The sequence below is a fragment of the Mandrillus leucophaeus genome, unplaced genomic scaffold (assembly GCF_000951045.1).
Source record: "Mandrillus leucophaeus isolate KB7577 unplaced genomic scaffold, Mleu.le_1.0 Scaffold351, whole genome shotgun sequence".
Classification (NCBI taxonomy): domain Eukaryota; kingdom Metazoa; phylum Chordata; class Mammalia; order Primates; family Cercopithecidae; genus Mandrillus; species Mandrillus leucophaeus.
The window spans coordinates 1602558-1619770 of record NW_012103710.1 but is presented as its reverse complement, the minus strand read 5'-3'; the positions used below and the strand labels follow the sequence as shown (position 1 = coordinate 1619770).

General features: G+C 35.8%; 1 protein-coding gene across 1 annotated transcript in view; it reads right to left on the bottom strand.

Moving 5' to 3' along the window:
• Positions 1-17213, bottom strand: part of TBC1D32 (TBC1 domain family, member 32) — a 254389-nt gene that overhangs the window by 80465 nt on the left and 156711 nt on the right. Inside the window, exons 23-24 of the mRNA XM_011989387.1 lie at positions 7246-7354; positions 6301-6394 (exon numbers count right to left, since the gene is read on the bottom strand). Coding sequence (XP_011844777.1) covers positions 6301-6394; positions 7246-7354 — 203 coding nt within the window. The remainder of the gene's footprint in view (positions 1-6300; positions 6395-7245; positions 7355-17213) is intronic.

The window sequence follows — 17213 nt, the reverse complement described above, 5'->3', positions numbered from 1 at the left end:
TGCCCAGAGAGGAGGAATCCAGAGAGGCAGTGTGCCTACAGGGGCTTTGAGGCACTGAGGCGGGCTCTGCCCAGTCCAAACATCCAGGCAGTTTGGTTTACACTGTGAGGAGAAAACCACCACTCAAGCCTCAGTAAGGTGGACGCCCCTCCCTGCACCAAGCTCGAGTATAACAGGTCGACTTCAGACTGCTGTATTGGTAGCAAGAATTTCAAGCCAGTGGATCTTAGCTTGTTGGGCTCCATGGAGGTAGGATCCACTGGGCAAGACCACTTGGATCCCTGGCTTGAGCCCCCTTTCCAGGGAAGTGAATGGTTCTGTCTCAATGGAGTTCCAGGAGACACTGGGGTACAAAAAACAAAAACAAAAACAAAAAAAACCCTCCTGCAGCTAGTTCACTGTCTGCCCAAATGGTTGCCTTGTGGTGTAGGCACTCGAGGGAATTTCCTAGTCTCTGGGTTGTGAAGGCCGTGGGAAAAGCACAGTATCTGGGCCGGATAGCACCGTCCCTCATGGCACGGTCTCTAATGGCTTTCCTTGACTAGGGGAGGGAGTTCTCCAACCTCTTGAGCTTCCTGGGTGAGGCAATGCCCCACCCTGCTTCTGTTCACCCTCCGTGGGCTTCACCCACTGTCTAACCAGTCCCGGTGAGATGAACCGGGTACCTCAGTTGGAAATGCAGCAATCACCCACCTTCTGCATTGGTCTCACTGAGATCTGCAGACCAGAGCTGTTCCTATTTGGTCATCTTGTCAGGGAACTGGATTATTTGTTTTTTACTCGTTGATTTGTTCAAGGCCCTGTTAGATTCTTGATATTAGACCTTTTTCAGATTAATAGTTTGTGAACATTTTCTCCTACTCTGCACGTTGCCTGTTTACTCTGTTGGTAATTACTTTTGCTGTGCAGAAGCTTTTTAATTAGGTCCCACTTTCAATTTTTGTTTTTGTTACAATGGCTTTTGGGAACTTAGCCATAAGTTCTTTGCCACAGACTATGTCAAGAAGAGTGTTTTCCAGATTTTCTTCTAGGAATTTTATAGTTTGAGATCTTAAATGCAAATCATTAATCCATCTTGAGTTAATTTTGTATCTGGTAAGGTAGGGGTCTAATTTCATTCTTCTGCAAGTGGCTACCCAGCTATCCAAGCACCATTACTTGCATAGGAAGTCCTTTCTCCATTGCTTATTTTTGTCAATTTTGTTGAAGATCAGATGATAGTAAGTGTGCAGGCTTGTTTCTCAGTTCTCTATTCTGTTTTATTGGTCGATGTGTCTATTTCTCCACCAGTAACATGCCATGTTGGTTACTTTCGCCTTATAGTATAGTTTGAAGTCAGGTAATTCTGTGAAAAATGATATTTGTATTTTAATAGGGATAACACTGAATCTATAAATTGCTTTGGGGAGTATGGCCATTTTAACAATATTGATTCCTACGATCCATGAGCAGGAAATATTTTTCCATTTATTCATGTCGTCTCTGATTTCTTTCAGCAATGTTTGTAGTTCTCCTTGTAGAACTCCTTCCCATCATTTCTTAGATGTATTCCTAGGCTTTATTTTGTGTGTGTGTGTGTGTGTATGGCTACTGCAAATGGGATTGTGTTCTTGATTTGGCTTTCAATCTATACTGTTGTATAGAAAAGCTGACTTTTGTTCATTGATTTTGTATCTTGAAATTTTACTGAAATCATTTACCATTCCTAGAGGCCTTTTGTCAGAATCCTTAGGGTTTTCTATGTATAGAATTGTATCATCAGCAAGGGGAGATAGTTTAACTTCTTCTTTTCCTATTTGGATGTTTTTCTTTCTTTCTCTTGCCTAATTGTTCTAGCAAGCACTTTCAGTACTATGTTGAACAAGTGTAGTGAGAGTAGGCATAGTTGTCTTTTTTCAGTTCTCAAAGGGAATGATTCCAGTTTTTTCCCATTCAGTATAACGCTGTGATGTTACCTGTGGATTTGTCATAGACGGCTCTTAGATATGTTCCTTTATGCCTAGCCTATTGAGGGTTTTTATCATGAAGAGATGTTGGATTTTATTGAGGGCTTTTTCTGTGTCTATTGAAATGGTAATGTAGTTTTTGTTTTTGATTCTGTTTATGTGGTGAATCACATTCATTGATTTGCATATGATGAACCAACCTTGCATCTCAGGAATGAAGTCTAACTTGTGGTGGATTAACATTTGCTGCTGGATAAAAATATGCTGCTGGATTTGGTTTGCTAGTATTTTGTTGAGATTTTTTTTGCCTATGTTCATCAAGAATATTTTGTCCAAAGTTTCTTTTTTGTCGTCTCTGTCAGAGTTTGGTATCAGGATAATATTGGCTTTGTAAAATAAGTTATAAAGAAACTCCTCCTCTTCGACTTTTTGGAAGAGTTTCAGAAGGACTACTATCAGTTTTTTATACATCTAGTAGAATTCTGTATGAATCCATCTGGTCCCAGGCTTTTTTTGGTTGGTAGGCTTTGTATTACTGATTCAGTTTTGAAACTTGTTATTGGTACGTTCAGGATTTTACTTTCTTCCTGGTTCAATCTTAGGATATTGTCTTTCCAGGAACTTATCAATACCCTACAGACTTTCTAATTTGTGTGCATTGAGGTATTCATAATAGTCTCTTTGTATTTTGATCTTTTGTATTTCTGTGGGATCAGTTGTAATGTCATCTTTGTCATTTTTGACTGTGCTTATTTGGATCTTCTTTTTTTTTCTTTGTTAAACTAGTTAGCAGTCTATCTTGTTTTTCCTTTTGAAAAATCAATTATTGGTCCCATTTATCTTCTTTTTCTGGATGTTTGTGTCACAATTTCATTCAGTTTTTCTTTTATTTTAATTATTTATTTTCTTCTGCCAACTCTGGAGTCAGATGGGTTTTTTTTTTTTTTTCTATTTCCTCTAGGTATGATGTTAGGTCATTAATTTAAGGTCTTTCTAACCTCTTGATGAAAGCTTTAGGACTATAAACTTATCTCAGCAAATTTAGCTTCATCCCAAAGATGTTAGTAAGTTATGTCTCTATTTTGATTAATTGCAAAGAAAGTTTTTATTTCTGACTTAATTTCATTGTTCACTCAAGGGTTATAAAGAGCTAGTTGTTTAATTTCCATGTTTTTGCATAGTTTTGAGAGATCTTCTTGGTATTCATTTCCATTTTTATTGCATTGTGGTCTCAGAGTGTGCTTGACATCATTTTTAAAAATTCACTGAGATTTGTTTTACGGCCAACTATATGGTCAATCATAGAATATGTTCCATGTGTAGATGACAAGAATGTATATTCTGTCATTATTAGGTGGAGTATTCTTTGGATACCTATTAGGTCTTATTCAAGTGTCAAGTTAATTCCATAATATCTTTGTGGAATTTTCTGCCTCAGTGATCTGCCTAATGTTCTCAATGGGGTGTTGAAGTCCATCACTATTATTTAGGGGCCATATAAGTATTTTCCTGTGTCAGAAAAGCTTGTTTTGTGAATTCAAGTGCTCTTATGTTGAGTGCATATGTATGTAGGATAGCTAAGTCACCTTGTTTACTTGAACACTTTATCATTATGTTATGGCCTTCTTTGTTCTTCCTGATTGTGGTTAGTTAAAAGCCTATTGTATCTGATACAAGAACTGCAAAACCTGCTCTTTTTTGTTTTCCATTTGTGTGGTTGTCTTTCTCCATCCCTTTGAGCCTGTGAGTGCCATTACATGTGAGATGTGTCTCCTGAAGACAGCAGACAGTTGGGTCTTATCTTTTTATCCAGCTTGCCACTCCATGCCTTTTAAGTGGGGTGTTTAGGCCATTTACATTCAGGGTATTAGTAATGATATGTGAGATTTTGATCCTGTCATTGTGTTGGCAGTTGGTTGTTTCATAGACTTGATGGTGTAATTGCTTTATACTGTCTGTGGGTTACGTGTTTTAGTGTGTTTTTGTGGTAGCAGGTTTTGATCTTCCATTTCCATGTTTAGCACTCCTTTAATGACCTCTTGTAAGGCTGGTCTGGTAGTAATGAATCCCCTTAGTAGTTGCTTGTCTGATAAGGATTTTATATTTCCTTTACCCTGAAGTTGAGTTTGGTGGGATATTACATTCTTGGTTGACATTTCTTTACCTTAAAAATGCTGAAAATAGGCCTCTAATCTCTTCTGGCTTTAAGGTTTCTGCTGAAAAGTCTGTTGCTAGCATGATGAGATTCCCTTTGTAGGTGACCTGACCTTTCTGTCTGGCTGCCTTTAAGTTATTTCTTTTGCAATGACTTTAATAAATCTGATGACTATGTGCCTTGGGGATGGTCATCTTGTATAGTATCTTGCAGGTGATCTCCATATTTCTTAAATTCTTATGTCTATATCTCTAGCAAAATTGGGAAAATTTTGATGGACTTCGAATGTTTTCCAAGTTACTTACACTCTCTCCTTCCCTCTCAAGAATGCCAATGAATCATAGATTTGGTCTCTTTACATAATCCCATATTTCTTGGAAGTTTTGTCATTTTTTTAATTATTTTTTCTTTGTGTCTGACTAGTTGATTCAAGAACCAGTCTTCAAGCTTTGAGATTCTTTCCCTAGCTTGGTCTATTCTGCTATTAATACTTCTGACTATGTTTTATGACTAATTATGAAATTCTTAAAGTGAATTATTCAATTCCAGAGATTCAGTTTAGTTCTTTCTTGAAATGGCTACTTTTTCTTTTAGCTCCTGGATCACTGCACTGGATTCCTTGGACTTCTGGGACTGGGTTTCAACTTTCTCCTGGATCTCAATGATCTTCCTTACCAGTCAGATTCTGAATCCTAGGTCTGTCATTTCATTGCCTTCAATCTGGTTAAGAACCATTGCTGGGAGACTAGTGCATTTGGCTGGAGGTAAGAGGACACTCAGGCGTTTTGAATAGACATATGGAGGGCTGGTGTTCCTTTAACTGTGAGGTAAGTTGAGTATACTCAGTTGGTTTTGTTTCTGGGTGCTTTCAGAGAGCTATAACTCCATACAGAATCTTTATTTGTGGCTGAATTTTTGCCTTAAGTGTCACAGGCACTGTATACTGGCAAAATGTTTTTGGTGTTGTAATTTGGGCTTCTATCCAGTAGGTAGAGTTTGAGTGGTGGCCTGCAGACAGGCCGTGTAGCTTCATCTTTCATCTTAGAATTCTCTAGCCTAAAAATTCTGTTTGAATTTTAGTGGCTTGTAAGATAATGTCTAAACACCTGAGTTTGATGTCCACTGGTCTTATGGCTGGGCTTACATGTTCAGTCTTACTTCCTGTCACTCTTGCTGTCAAATTTCAAATCTTAGACATTGTTCAACTACCACAGTTCTCTGACTATAATTTGCTTCTTCCAGTTCCTCTGCTGTATCCTCTGCCAAAAAGAAAAACTGCTCTTCTATTATCCAGAAAATACATATTTAAACTACATGCCTCATTATATACATATTCTTCTTTGGAAGAGTATCCTGCTTATGTACTATCCTAGCAGGCTACACATTTTCTATTTAGTTCCCATCACATTGTACTGCTAGTCAATTATCTAATTACTTGAATGCATTCTGTAAAGAATTCATGACTCCACAAAGGTGGGAACTATAATCTTCACTAATTTCAGTTGTTGAGTATACAAGACCTGTGTATAGCACACAGCAGTTACTAAAAAATACTACTCTGTTGATACATAACCAGAATTAATTCAACAAATCAAAAACCATTACTTTTTTTTTAATCAAACAGCTGTTGCTACTGGACAGATCAGCTACACCTTAGCAACAAGAAAAAGAATTATTAGCCTCATACAAATAGTCATGCATTGCTTAACAACGACAATATATTCTGAGAATTGCATCCTCAAGCAATTTTGTCACTTTGTGAACACTGTAGAGTGATCTTACACAAACCTAGAGGGTATAGTCTACTCTACACCTAGCCTACATGGTGTAGCCTATTGCTCCTAGGCTAGAAGCCTATACAGCATTTACTGTACTGAATACTGTAGGCAATTGTAGCATAATGGTATTTGTGCATCTAAACATAAAGTTTTTAAAAGGTACAGTAAAAATGTGGTATAATAATCTTATAAGACCACATTCATACACTTGGTCCATCATTAACCAAAATGTCATTATGCAGCACATGACTGTACCAAGTTAGTAAGAAACATGAGGAAAAAAATACAAAGAAATAGGCATAAATACACACATGTATACATGCTAAATGCGGTCAGTATTCATCTTCCTTAATATTTTCTTTTTTTCAAATTATAACAAAAGCTTTAAAAATAACACAGCATTTGATGGTAAATATTTTACCTTGTTTTATGCCAGCATTTCTTGTAATGTCTGACAGATAGCAGTTTGGCAAAGGATATGATGAAAACATTGGCCAAGGATATGGGTTATCACTCTAAAAAAGAAGCAAGACAGATGACTTTAGGAAGTGGTCTAAAATAATATTGAATTTTAAAGCTATCTGAAATATCATTAACTTAAACTGGCTTTTCTTGCTCATAAATTCTACAATTGTTGTCCAATTAACCAAAAGCTATTTGATACTATACTTCAATATTCCAATGGGTAACCATTAAAACAAGCTGTAACAGAAACAACATTAAATGAGTACTGAGGACAAACATATGGTAACTTGTAGGAAGCAGAATTGATAATGATAAATTTACTGTTTTTTTTTTTCCATAAAAGGAAAATTGTAATCTTCAAAAGAAATCTGTGGTTTTTTCCACAAAACCTTTCCTTGTACTGTTAATCATTTCTATCTTATCTTTCCCAGAGTAACAGTCAAAGCAAGAAGGTTCTTAACAACAATGAAAACAAATGAAAAACCTCCATGAGAAACCCATACTTGAATATTGATGGAAGGAGAGGTACTCAATGTTTCCAATAAAATAAAAAATAATATGTCATTTAATAATAAAAGTTAAGTATCATGAACAAGAAAGACATTGAAAGTAAAATATTCAAAGGCACACAAGAAAACTGACAACTTTTTAATAAAACAATACCTACTCTACTACACATGCAAGCAATACTTACCCTACTTTAGCATTCATGACCCCTAGACACCAAAAATATTATTTTAGTTTGAAAGTATTTATTTGCATCCTAAATATTCTCAAGTAATAAGTTCAACTCTGTGATGCAGACATTTAAGAGGTAAAATTTAGGGTGACTTTGAATTGGCTATCTTGCTTCAAAATATGTCAGAAAAACACACCCCACTTCTCTTTGCCCCACACTCACCTTTTCGAGTATCCTTGGAGGCAAAATCCGTTCCAATGGCCCACCAACAAGATTTATTCTAACAAGAACATGATTTCTCTCCACTGATAAGCCATCAATTATAAAGTCCCTGAAAAAAATAAATATATCACCTTTGTCATCCCTTTGATTGAATGTGTTAATTTTTAAATCAAGTCTCTGAATTGTAAAGAAAAGAGGCAGAAATATTTATCAATGTTTTTCTTTTTCTTTGCTTCATTTAACATTTATATTTTTAAGTTTTTTAAGTTCGGGGTACATGTGCAGGATGTGCAGGTTTGTTACATAGATAAACGTGTGCCATGGTGGTTTGCTGTACAGATCATCCCATCACCCAGGTATTAAGCCCAGCATCCATGAGCTATTCTTCCTGATGCTCTCTCTCCTTTCCAGCTTCACCCTTTAACAGGCCCCAGTGTGTGTTTTTCCCTACCATGTGTCCATATGTTCTTATCATCCAGCTCCCACTTATAAGTGAGAACCTGGAGTATTTGGTTTTCCATTCCTATGTTAGTTTACTGAAGATAATGGTCTCCAGCTCCATTCATGTCCCTGCAAAGGACATGATCCTTTCGATGGCTGCATAGTATTCCATGCTATATATGTATCACATTTTCTATCACTGATGGGCATTTGTGTTAATTCTGTGTCTTTGCTATTGTGAACAGTGCTGCAATGAACGTAAGTGTGCCTGTATCTGTCTAAGAGAAGGATTTGTACTATTTTAGGTATATATTCAGTAATGAGATTGCTAGGTCAAATGCTATTTCTGTCTTTAGGTCTTTGAGGAATTGCCACACTGTCTTCCAAAATGGTTGAACTAATTTACACTCCCAACAGTGTAAAGGCATTCCTTGTTCTCCACAACCATGCCAGTATCTGTTGTTTTTTGACTTTTTAATAATAGCCATTCTGATTGGTGCGAGATGACATCTCATTGTGGTTTTGATTTGCATTTCTCTAATGATCAGTGATGTTGAACTTTTTCTCCTGTGTTTGTTGGCCACATGTACATCTTCTTTTGAGAAGCATTTGGTCATGTCCTTTGCCCACTTTTTAATGGGACTGCTTGCTTTTTTCTTGTAAATTTGTTTACGTTCCTTGTACATGCTGGATATTAGGCCTTGTGAGATCTTTGTCAGATAGCCAGATTGCAAAAAGTTTTCCCTATTCTGTAGGTTGTCTGTTCACTCTGATGATAGTTTCTTTTGCTGTGCAGAAGCTTTTTAGTTTAATTAGATCCCATTTGTCAGTTTTTGTGTTTGTTACCATCACATTTGGCATCTTCCTCATGAAATCTCTGCCCATGACTACGCCCTGAATGGCATGGCCTAGATTTTCTTCTAGGGTTTTTATAGTTTTAGATTTTACATTTAAGTGGGTTTTACATTTATGACAAACCCACAGACAGTATCATACTAAATAAGCAAAAGCTGTAAGCGTTAGCCTTGAAATCTGGCACAAGACAAGGGTGCCTTCTCTCACCACTCCTATTAAACATAGTATTGGAAATTCTAGCCAGGGCAATCAGGTAAGAGAAAGAAAGTACATTCAAATAGGAAGAGAGGAAGTCAAACTATATTTGTAGATGATATGATCCTCTATCTAGAAAACCCCATCATCTCAGCCCAAAAGCTTCTTAAGCTGATAAGCAAAGTCTCAGGATACAAAATCAACATGCAAAAATCGCTTGCATTCCTATACACCACCAACAGGCAAGCCAAGAGCCAAATTATAAATGAACTCCTGTTCACAACTGTCACAAAAAGAATAAAATACCTAGAACTACAGCTAACAAGAGAAGTGAAGGACCTCTTCAAGGTGAACTACAAGCCACTGCTCAAAGACATCAGAGATGACACAAACAAATGGAAAAATGTTCCGTGCTCATGAACAGGAAGAATCAATATTGAGAAAATGACCATACCACCCAAAGCAATTCATAGATTCAATGCTATTATTATTAAACTATATTCACATTCTTCACAGAATGAGAAAAATTATTTTAAAATTCACATGGAACCAAAAAAGAGCTTGAACAGTCAACAAAATCCTAAGCAAAAAGAACAAAGCTGGAAGCATCACACTACCTGACTTCAAACTATACTACAAGTCTACAGTAACCAAAATAGCATGGTACTGCTACAAGAACAGACATATAGACCAATCGAACAGAACAGAGAACCCAGAAATAAGGCCGAACCTCTACAACAATCTGATCTTTTACAAACTTGACAAAAACAAGCAATGAGGAAAGGATTCCCTACTTAATAAATGGTGCTGGGAGAAGTGGCTAGCCATATGCAGAAAATTGAAACTGGACCCCCTCCTTATACCATACACAAAAATCAATGTATTTCTTAAAATACAAAAGCTAAATTCACTTTTCATTTTAAGTTCTCTTTGCTAGACAGCAAAAAATTGATGGAGACACAATGACATTAGTTAAATAATACTTTCCTAGATCAATATTACTGCATTTAAATAAATGGAATTAGGACATGCATTATTTCTATAGTGACTTCAACAATCATATTTTCAGTCAAAGTTTTCTTAAGTTTTAAACCTGGTACCTTAAATTCAAAATCTAAATGTTACTTGTGAGCAGCTTCCATACTATGCAGCTGTTAATCTTTTCCTTCTACATAAAACCTAGAGTATCAAGTAATATACTCCATAATAATTTTCCAAGACCTGGCTAAGATGCAGACATACTCTTTTTTAAAATTAATTACAGACATAAAGGCAATGCCAGCTATTGAATGTGTATTTGACAACAGTCAGCCAAATTGAGGTAATGGCAAGTGTGATTTATTAATGAAAAAAAATTATCAGGATATTACCATAACCTCATTTTGGAAATAATCAGAATTTATGACTATGAACTAACATAATTAAGAGGACAGAGAAAAGAGTGCCTCTGCAAAGGACACAAAATCAAAAATTTTGTTCAATGGGTCATCTTACAACACTGAATTAAAAGGTGATACAGTCTTAAGGAACCATTAATAAAGTTAGGTCTTACCTAAAATTTTATGTACCACATACACGCGTGCGCACACACACACGCGCGCGCATGTGCGCACAACAAAAGCAACAGACTTTGAAAGCAGTACTCTGCAAGCACTCTCCAAACACTTCTATCATAATCTTTCTGTGACATTTACACTTTAGTTGTTTTGTATTCTGTTATTTAAATTGATTGGATTTAGAGAGCAGAAAAATATTAAACTATATCAAAAATTACTATCTTAACGAAACATCATTAAAGAAAACTGCTATTACTGTGTTTTAATTACCCATTTTTACCTGTTGCTCTCCGAAGTCTCCAAGATATTTTCTTCTTGAGCATTTAATAACATTTCAGATACCTGATACTGAGCCTCTAACAGGAGAAGAGTGTCCAGATCACAGCATATCACACTTAATAACCTATGTAAAAAAGAAAAATAAAAGTAGATTGTGTAAAATATGTCCCAAAAGCATAAGTACATCCTTGATGTCTCAAAGTAATACCTGTACATCAAAATATAAATCTTACAGGAAGTATCATTTAGTTATTTCAGATATATTTTTAATCAATTAGAATAGTAATCTCCTCTTCAAAAGTTGTTCTTACTGAGTGTTTTTAAAAGACCATGGATAATTTCTAACCCAGATTTTTAAAAATGTATCGAAATCTACATAAATAGTAAATTTTCCTCTCAACTGCCACTTAATTTAAAAATTCATCAGAGAACATTAGCAAATCCAGAAAAACTCCAAATTGCCATAACTTTTTATTCAGCAGTTAATTACCAAAGTTATGATAGAATCATCATTTTGCTGCCAATCTAGAAAATGTTCATTAGATAAAATGTCAATGGCTAATTTTATAAGTGTCAGATCAAGCTGAGAACACCTAAGCCCACTTAGCTATCTTAATATTATCAAAAGATACAGGCAGAAATCATGTGTCTCCTATTATAATGCAAGAGGACACACACAGTGCACCGTCTATGAAGTACTCTTGCCCAGGAAACTGAACCTCAATCTAATCAATCCTATACATCTTATTATCAATTTATGGGAATCACAGGCATTAGAGAAACATATTTTAAAACACCGTAAGGAGAAAACAGTCAATCAAATTCAGAGTTTTGAGAATCCTACACATTATTTATATATTATTTGTTCAGAAAACAAAAAGTCTTAAAAAACAGAGGGGAAAAGAAACTCTTACAAGTTTAAAAAAAAAAAAAAAAAGGACCAAATGTCAAGATTTTGTTTTGATCTTGATTCAAGCAAACTTTAAAAGTGCATTTTTAAATCACACAGGAAAATATGGGAGTATTATGAGATGAGATCAGGAAAATATTGTTAATTTTGTTAGATGTAACAATGGCACAGTGGTGAGGGTTTTTTTGTTTCATTTTTTAAAACATGTCTTTACTTATTAGAGATATCCACTGAATGTTTTATATGTAAAACAGCATATCTAAAATTTGCTTTAAAGTACTTAAGAAAAAAAAATGTATGTGGAGGGAGGGAGATGAAACAAGACTGGTGAAATACTGATAATAAAGATGAGTGATGGGCACATGAAAGATTATACCATTCACTACATTTTTTATATGTTTAAAAATTCTATGATTAAAAAGTGTTCAAACAAAGATAATATGATGAGAATGCTGGGAGGCTATGGTAGAGTGGGTGGTTAGGTAAGGTCTCTCTGAAAGGTGGTATTTGAGGAAACAGGTGATCCAAGAAGAAACCAACCTTCCAATAACACTTACTGATTTATCGTAGAGGTATAGTGAAATATGAGCATAATGGCTTACATACAAGGATATTTATTGCAGAGTGGCCACATAGGAATCAATGAGTCAATCAATCACTCTCTATCCACAGAAAAAAATTTAAATGTCAGAATATTTTTAAGTGGCATACTTTGTAAATATTAGAACACAGTAGCTTATGGTTTTTATAAAGAACTATCTCCAAGGAATATTAATTGAAAAAGGAGGGGCACAAAATATTGTGTCTAGTACTAGCATTGGAGTGAAAAACAGAAAACCATGAATATACATATAAATACATGTTTGTTTTTACATAAAATATCTATCACAGGAGAGAAAAGAAAGTAGGAAGAACTGTTAGCTCTGCAGTTGTGGTCTGAGAGACAACCAGGGAATTTACTTCTTACTGGTATTGATTTTTGAGTTTTGGTACAACTGCATGTTTTACTTATACAAAAGCACACATAAGGGAATTTACTTCTTACTGGTATTGATTTTTGAGTTTTGGTACAACTGCATGTTTTACCTATACAAAAGCACACATAAGTGAAGGAAAAAAAGTTTTGTGGATGCCTTTAAGAGTCAAAAATAGCAATTCAATGTCACTCTCTAGAATGTGGCTAAAATATTCAAACGAATATAAAACTAAAGACAAATCTATCATTACTTTAGAGAGCTATTCTCTGCTCAATTTACAGAAATAAAAACATTTTTGTTAGGTAAAATGTAGGTGAAGGCAAGATGAAAGATATGTTAGCCTTCCAGGGAAAAGATGATGGAGTATGCTGGCATTTCCCTTTCTCATCTTAGAATTAATCCAAAGCATGGAGGAGGGAGAAAAACAGCATATCACAGAAATGTTTAACCAGAAAATGAATTGAAGGGCAGCCAAAGGCAGTAAAAATAGGACAAATGGTGCTGAAGAAGGGAAAGAATGAGACAGGATATTGTGGCTGTCATTCATATATATAAACCAGAACATTTCTCAAAAAAAAATTGATATGGTTTGGCTCTGCCCCCACCCAAATCTCATCCTGAATTGTAGCTCCCATAATTCCCACGTGTTGTGGAAGGCCCTGGTGGGAGATAATTGAATTAAGGGGGCAGTTTCACTCATACTGTTCTTCTGGTCGTGAATAAGTGCCATGAGAGCTGACGATTTTATAAGGGGAAACCCCTCTCACTTAGCTTTCATTCTCTCTTGAATGCCACCATGTAAGACGTGCCTTTCACCTTCCACCATGGTTACGAGGCCACATGGAATTGTGAGTCCATTAAACTTCTTTTTCTTTATAAACTACCCAGTTCTGGGTATGTCTTTATCAGCAGTATGAAAATAGAAAAATACAGTAAATTTTGGGCTACCCTTACCTTTAAGTCAACAGGCTAAGAAGGGAGTTACAAGGTTGGCTGGGGTGACTGACCTGGACTATCAGGATGAAATCAGTGTACTACTCCACAATGGAGGTAAGGAAGAGTATGCATGGAATACAGGAGATCCATTAGGGTGTCTCTTAGTATTACCAGGCCCTGTGATTAAGGTCAATGGGAAACTACAACAGCTAAATCTAGGCAGGACTACAAATGGCTCAGACCCTTCAAGAATGAAGGTTTGGGTCACTCCACCGGGTAAAAAACCATGAACTGCTGAGGTGCTTGCTGAAGGCAAAGAGAATACAGAATGGGTAGTAGAAGAAGGTAGTCATCAATACCAGCGATGACCATGTGACCAGCTGCAGAAATGAGAACTGTAATTGTCATGAGTATTTCCTCTTTATTTTGTTAAGAACATGCTTGTGCATATATACATTTGTACTAAGAAAATATCTTCATTTTATTTCCTTTCTCCTTTATCATGTGATGTAGATTTCTTGACTTCATATCAGCATTTAAGTGTTGTTAACTTTATGTAGTAGCATCTGGGTTGGGGATTGATGTCTTTCCAGTTGTACGAAGGATAGTTGTATTATGTTAGGCATAATTATAATCTTTTTATTGTGTTTATATGAAGATTATGTATGATTTCAGATGTTTATGAGTTCACATTGACAAAGGGTAGATTTGTGATGGTTAATATTGAGTGTCAACTTGATTGTATTGAAGGATGCAAAGTATTGTTCGTGGGTGTGTCTGTGAGTGTGTTGCCAAAGGAAATTAACATTTGAGTCAGTGGACTGAAAAAGGCAGACCCACCCTCAATCTGGGTGGTGGACAATCTAATCAGCTACCAGCGCAGCCAGAACAAAAGCAGGCAGAAGAATGTGGAAAGACTAGACTGGTTTAGCCTCCCAAGCTACATCCTTCTCCCATGCTGGATGCTTTTTGGCCTCCAACATCGAACTCCAAGTTCTTCAGCTTTGGGACTCAGACTGGCTTCCTTGCTCTTTGCAGAATGGCCTTGTAGATGGCCTATTGTAGGTCGTCACCTTGTGATTGCGTGAGTCAATACTCCTTAATAAACTCTCTTTTATATATACCTGTTATCCTATCGGTTCTGTCCCTCTAGAGAAACCTGACTAATACAAAAATAAAAGCAAAATACATTTCTAAGAAGAAAAACAAAATAAAATTCTCAAAAATAAGGAATATAACCCAAGAGTCAATGCCTAATCCTCTGTTTTCAACAGTGAAAATGGAATACACAGGACCCTCAATATGACTCCAAGAAGCAGAAGGAGCACAGTGGAACCAGAAGTCACAAAAAACTCAATTAACAATTAATTACTAGTTAGATTATAGAGACAATTACTAACAAACAGAAAATTGTCTACCTCCATATCAAGATATATGAGGGGTACTAGGGGAGAGGAGAGGATGGCTTGAAAAAGGTGCAAACACACGCATACAAAATTTGGGCCTTTAGAAAAATTTCATCTAACCAGGAGCATTGCCCTAGCTTCTCTAGTTTCTCTTAAGCATAAGCCTCCTACAAACAGCTGCTGCTAAAAAGCTCACATCTCTCCAAAAAGAAGTACCATACAAAGGTGCTATAAGAAAAAAATTTTAAAAAGATAAACAGATGGGAGATACATACTAAAAACAAGTTGTCTTTAAATACTTAAACTGTGAACACACAATTTTCTATGAATTAAACAGGTTTGATAAAGCAGTGGTCTCCATTAAGCTCCTTGCACAAAATACAAATCTATGAACACAGGGAAGAAACAGCAACCAGAAAAAGTAAAACATGAGCTGGCAGAGCTAAGGAATGAAACAGAAGAATAAAACTGTCATAGAAATGAAAGTATAATTGCAAACAGTAAAAAAGAAAACAGATACTGTTAAGAAGATAACAAATACAAGGAACAGAATGACAAAAGTATGAAAAGTATAATGGAAATAAGGAGTTTAAATTATTGATTTCTTGAAGAGAAAACTGAAATAATCTAACATGATATATCTTTAAAGATATTAGTCAAGAAATTCTTCCCGGGAGAAAAAAAGCCATCAATTCAAGTACGTAAACTGTACAATATGTCCCAGAGTAAATTGAATCAAAAGAATCAGCACAGAGACAGAACCTGACAAAGTTAAGCTTAACAGGTAACAAAGAACCATTGGGGTGTTTAGGCAAAAAGATCAAGTTACTACAAGAGTAGGGTGAGGGATGCAGAAGGAGGGGAAATCAAATTGTTCCAGACATAGCTGCAGCAACATTCAATACCAGAACAGTAGGACAAAACTGGAAGGAAGTCTAACATGATTAGATATTAAAACATATTACAAACTGTAAGTATTCAGATAGTTTTAATGACAAAGCAAAAGAAAATGAAGACACAGACTCTAATACATACAGAAATTTTAAATTATGTTAAGAGTAAAGGGACCAGGCATAGTGAATCATGCCTGTAATCCCAGCATTTTGGGAGGCTGACGCAGACTGATCACTTGAGTCCAGGAGTTCGAGGCCAGCCTGGGCGACATGGCAAAACCTGTCTCTATTAAAAATATAAAAAATTAGCTGCTCATGGTGGCACACACCCATAGGTCCCAGCTACCGGAGAGGTTGAGGTGGGAGAATCACCTGAGCCCAGGGGGTCGAGTCTGCAGAGAGCTGTGATTGCACCACTGTACTCTAGCCTGAGTGACAGACCTTGTCAAAAAAAAAAAAAAAAATGTAATAAGATTTCCTGGTGAACTAATTATGATGTAGAGTAAAAGAAGAAAGAAATCAAGAATGACTCTTGGGTGTTTAGTTTTAACAATAGGGAGGATCATGTTATCATCAACCCAGATATAAAAGGCTATAGGTTAAGAGGGTTTAGGGAAACCCTTTTCTTTCTTTAGGCTACTAAACCACTGAACAGATAATGAAAGTAACTGTCAGTGGATTTTTAGTTAAGATTTGAAAAGAGACATCTAAAGTATCTGGATGTAAAATGAGGTGATCCAAGGTTAACTGGGGCAACTTTATGAGCAAATACATACCTGGACTGAATTCTGCTAATTAGGGAATGAGTAAATCTAAAATAACAAATGATGTAAGACTTTTGAAATCTTACAAGTACTAGAAATAATGTAAAGCTTAGCAAATTTAATCCCACAGTAAATTAAAATAGTACCATATTGTGACCAAGTACAGATCATTCCAGGGATAAAAAGAGAGTTTAACATTAAAGTATCTCCTGATGTAATTTATGACATCAATATGTAACAGAAGAGAGCCATATAATCATTGGACCAGATGCTTAAAAGCTCTTTGATTTAAGATTCAACATCTACTCTCCATTCCTTGTCCTCCAAAAAATTCTGAGTAAATTAAAGAAAGGTTACCTCTTTAATTTGATTTTTAAAAAGACAAATCTATCTCAATACAAGACCTAAAAGCATAAACAGGAAAAGCATTCCCATTAAAGTCATCAGGAAGGCAAAACTGCCCATTATTTTTTAACATCATTCTAGAAATTCAAGATAATGCAAAAAGACAAGAATAAAATAAAGAGGCATGCTATGTGAAAGGAGATAGAATGTTCACTATTAGAAAACAATTAAACTGAGAAGGATGATTTCCAGCTGCATCCATGTCCCTACAAAGGACACAAACTCAACCTTTTTTATGGCTGCATAGTATTCCATGGTGTATACGTTCCACATTTTCTTAATCCAGTCTGTCACTGATGGACATTTGGGTTGATTCCAAGTCTTTGCTATTGTGAATAGTGCCGCAATAAA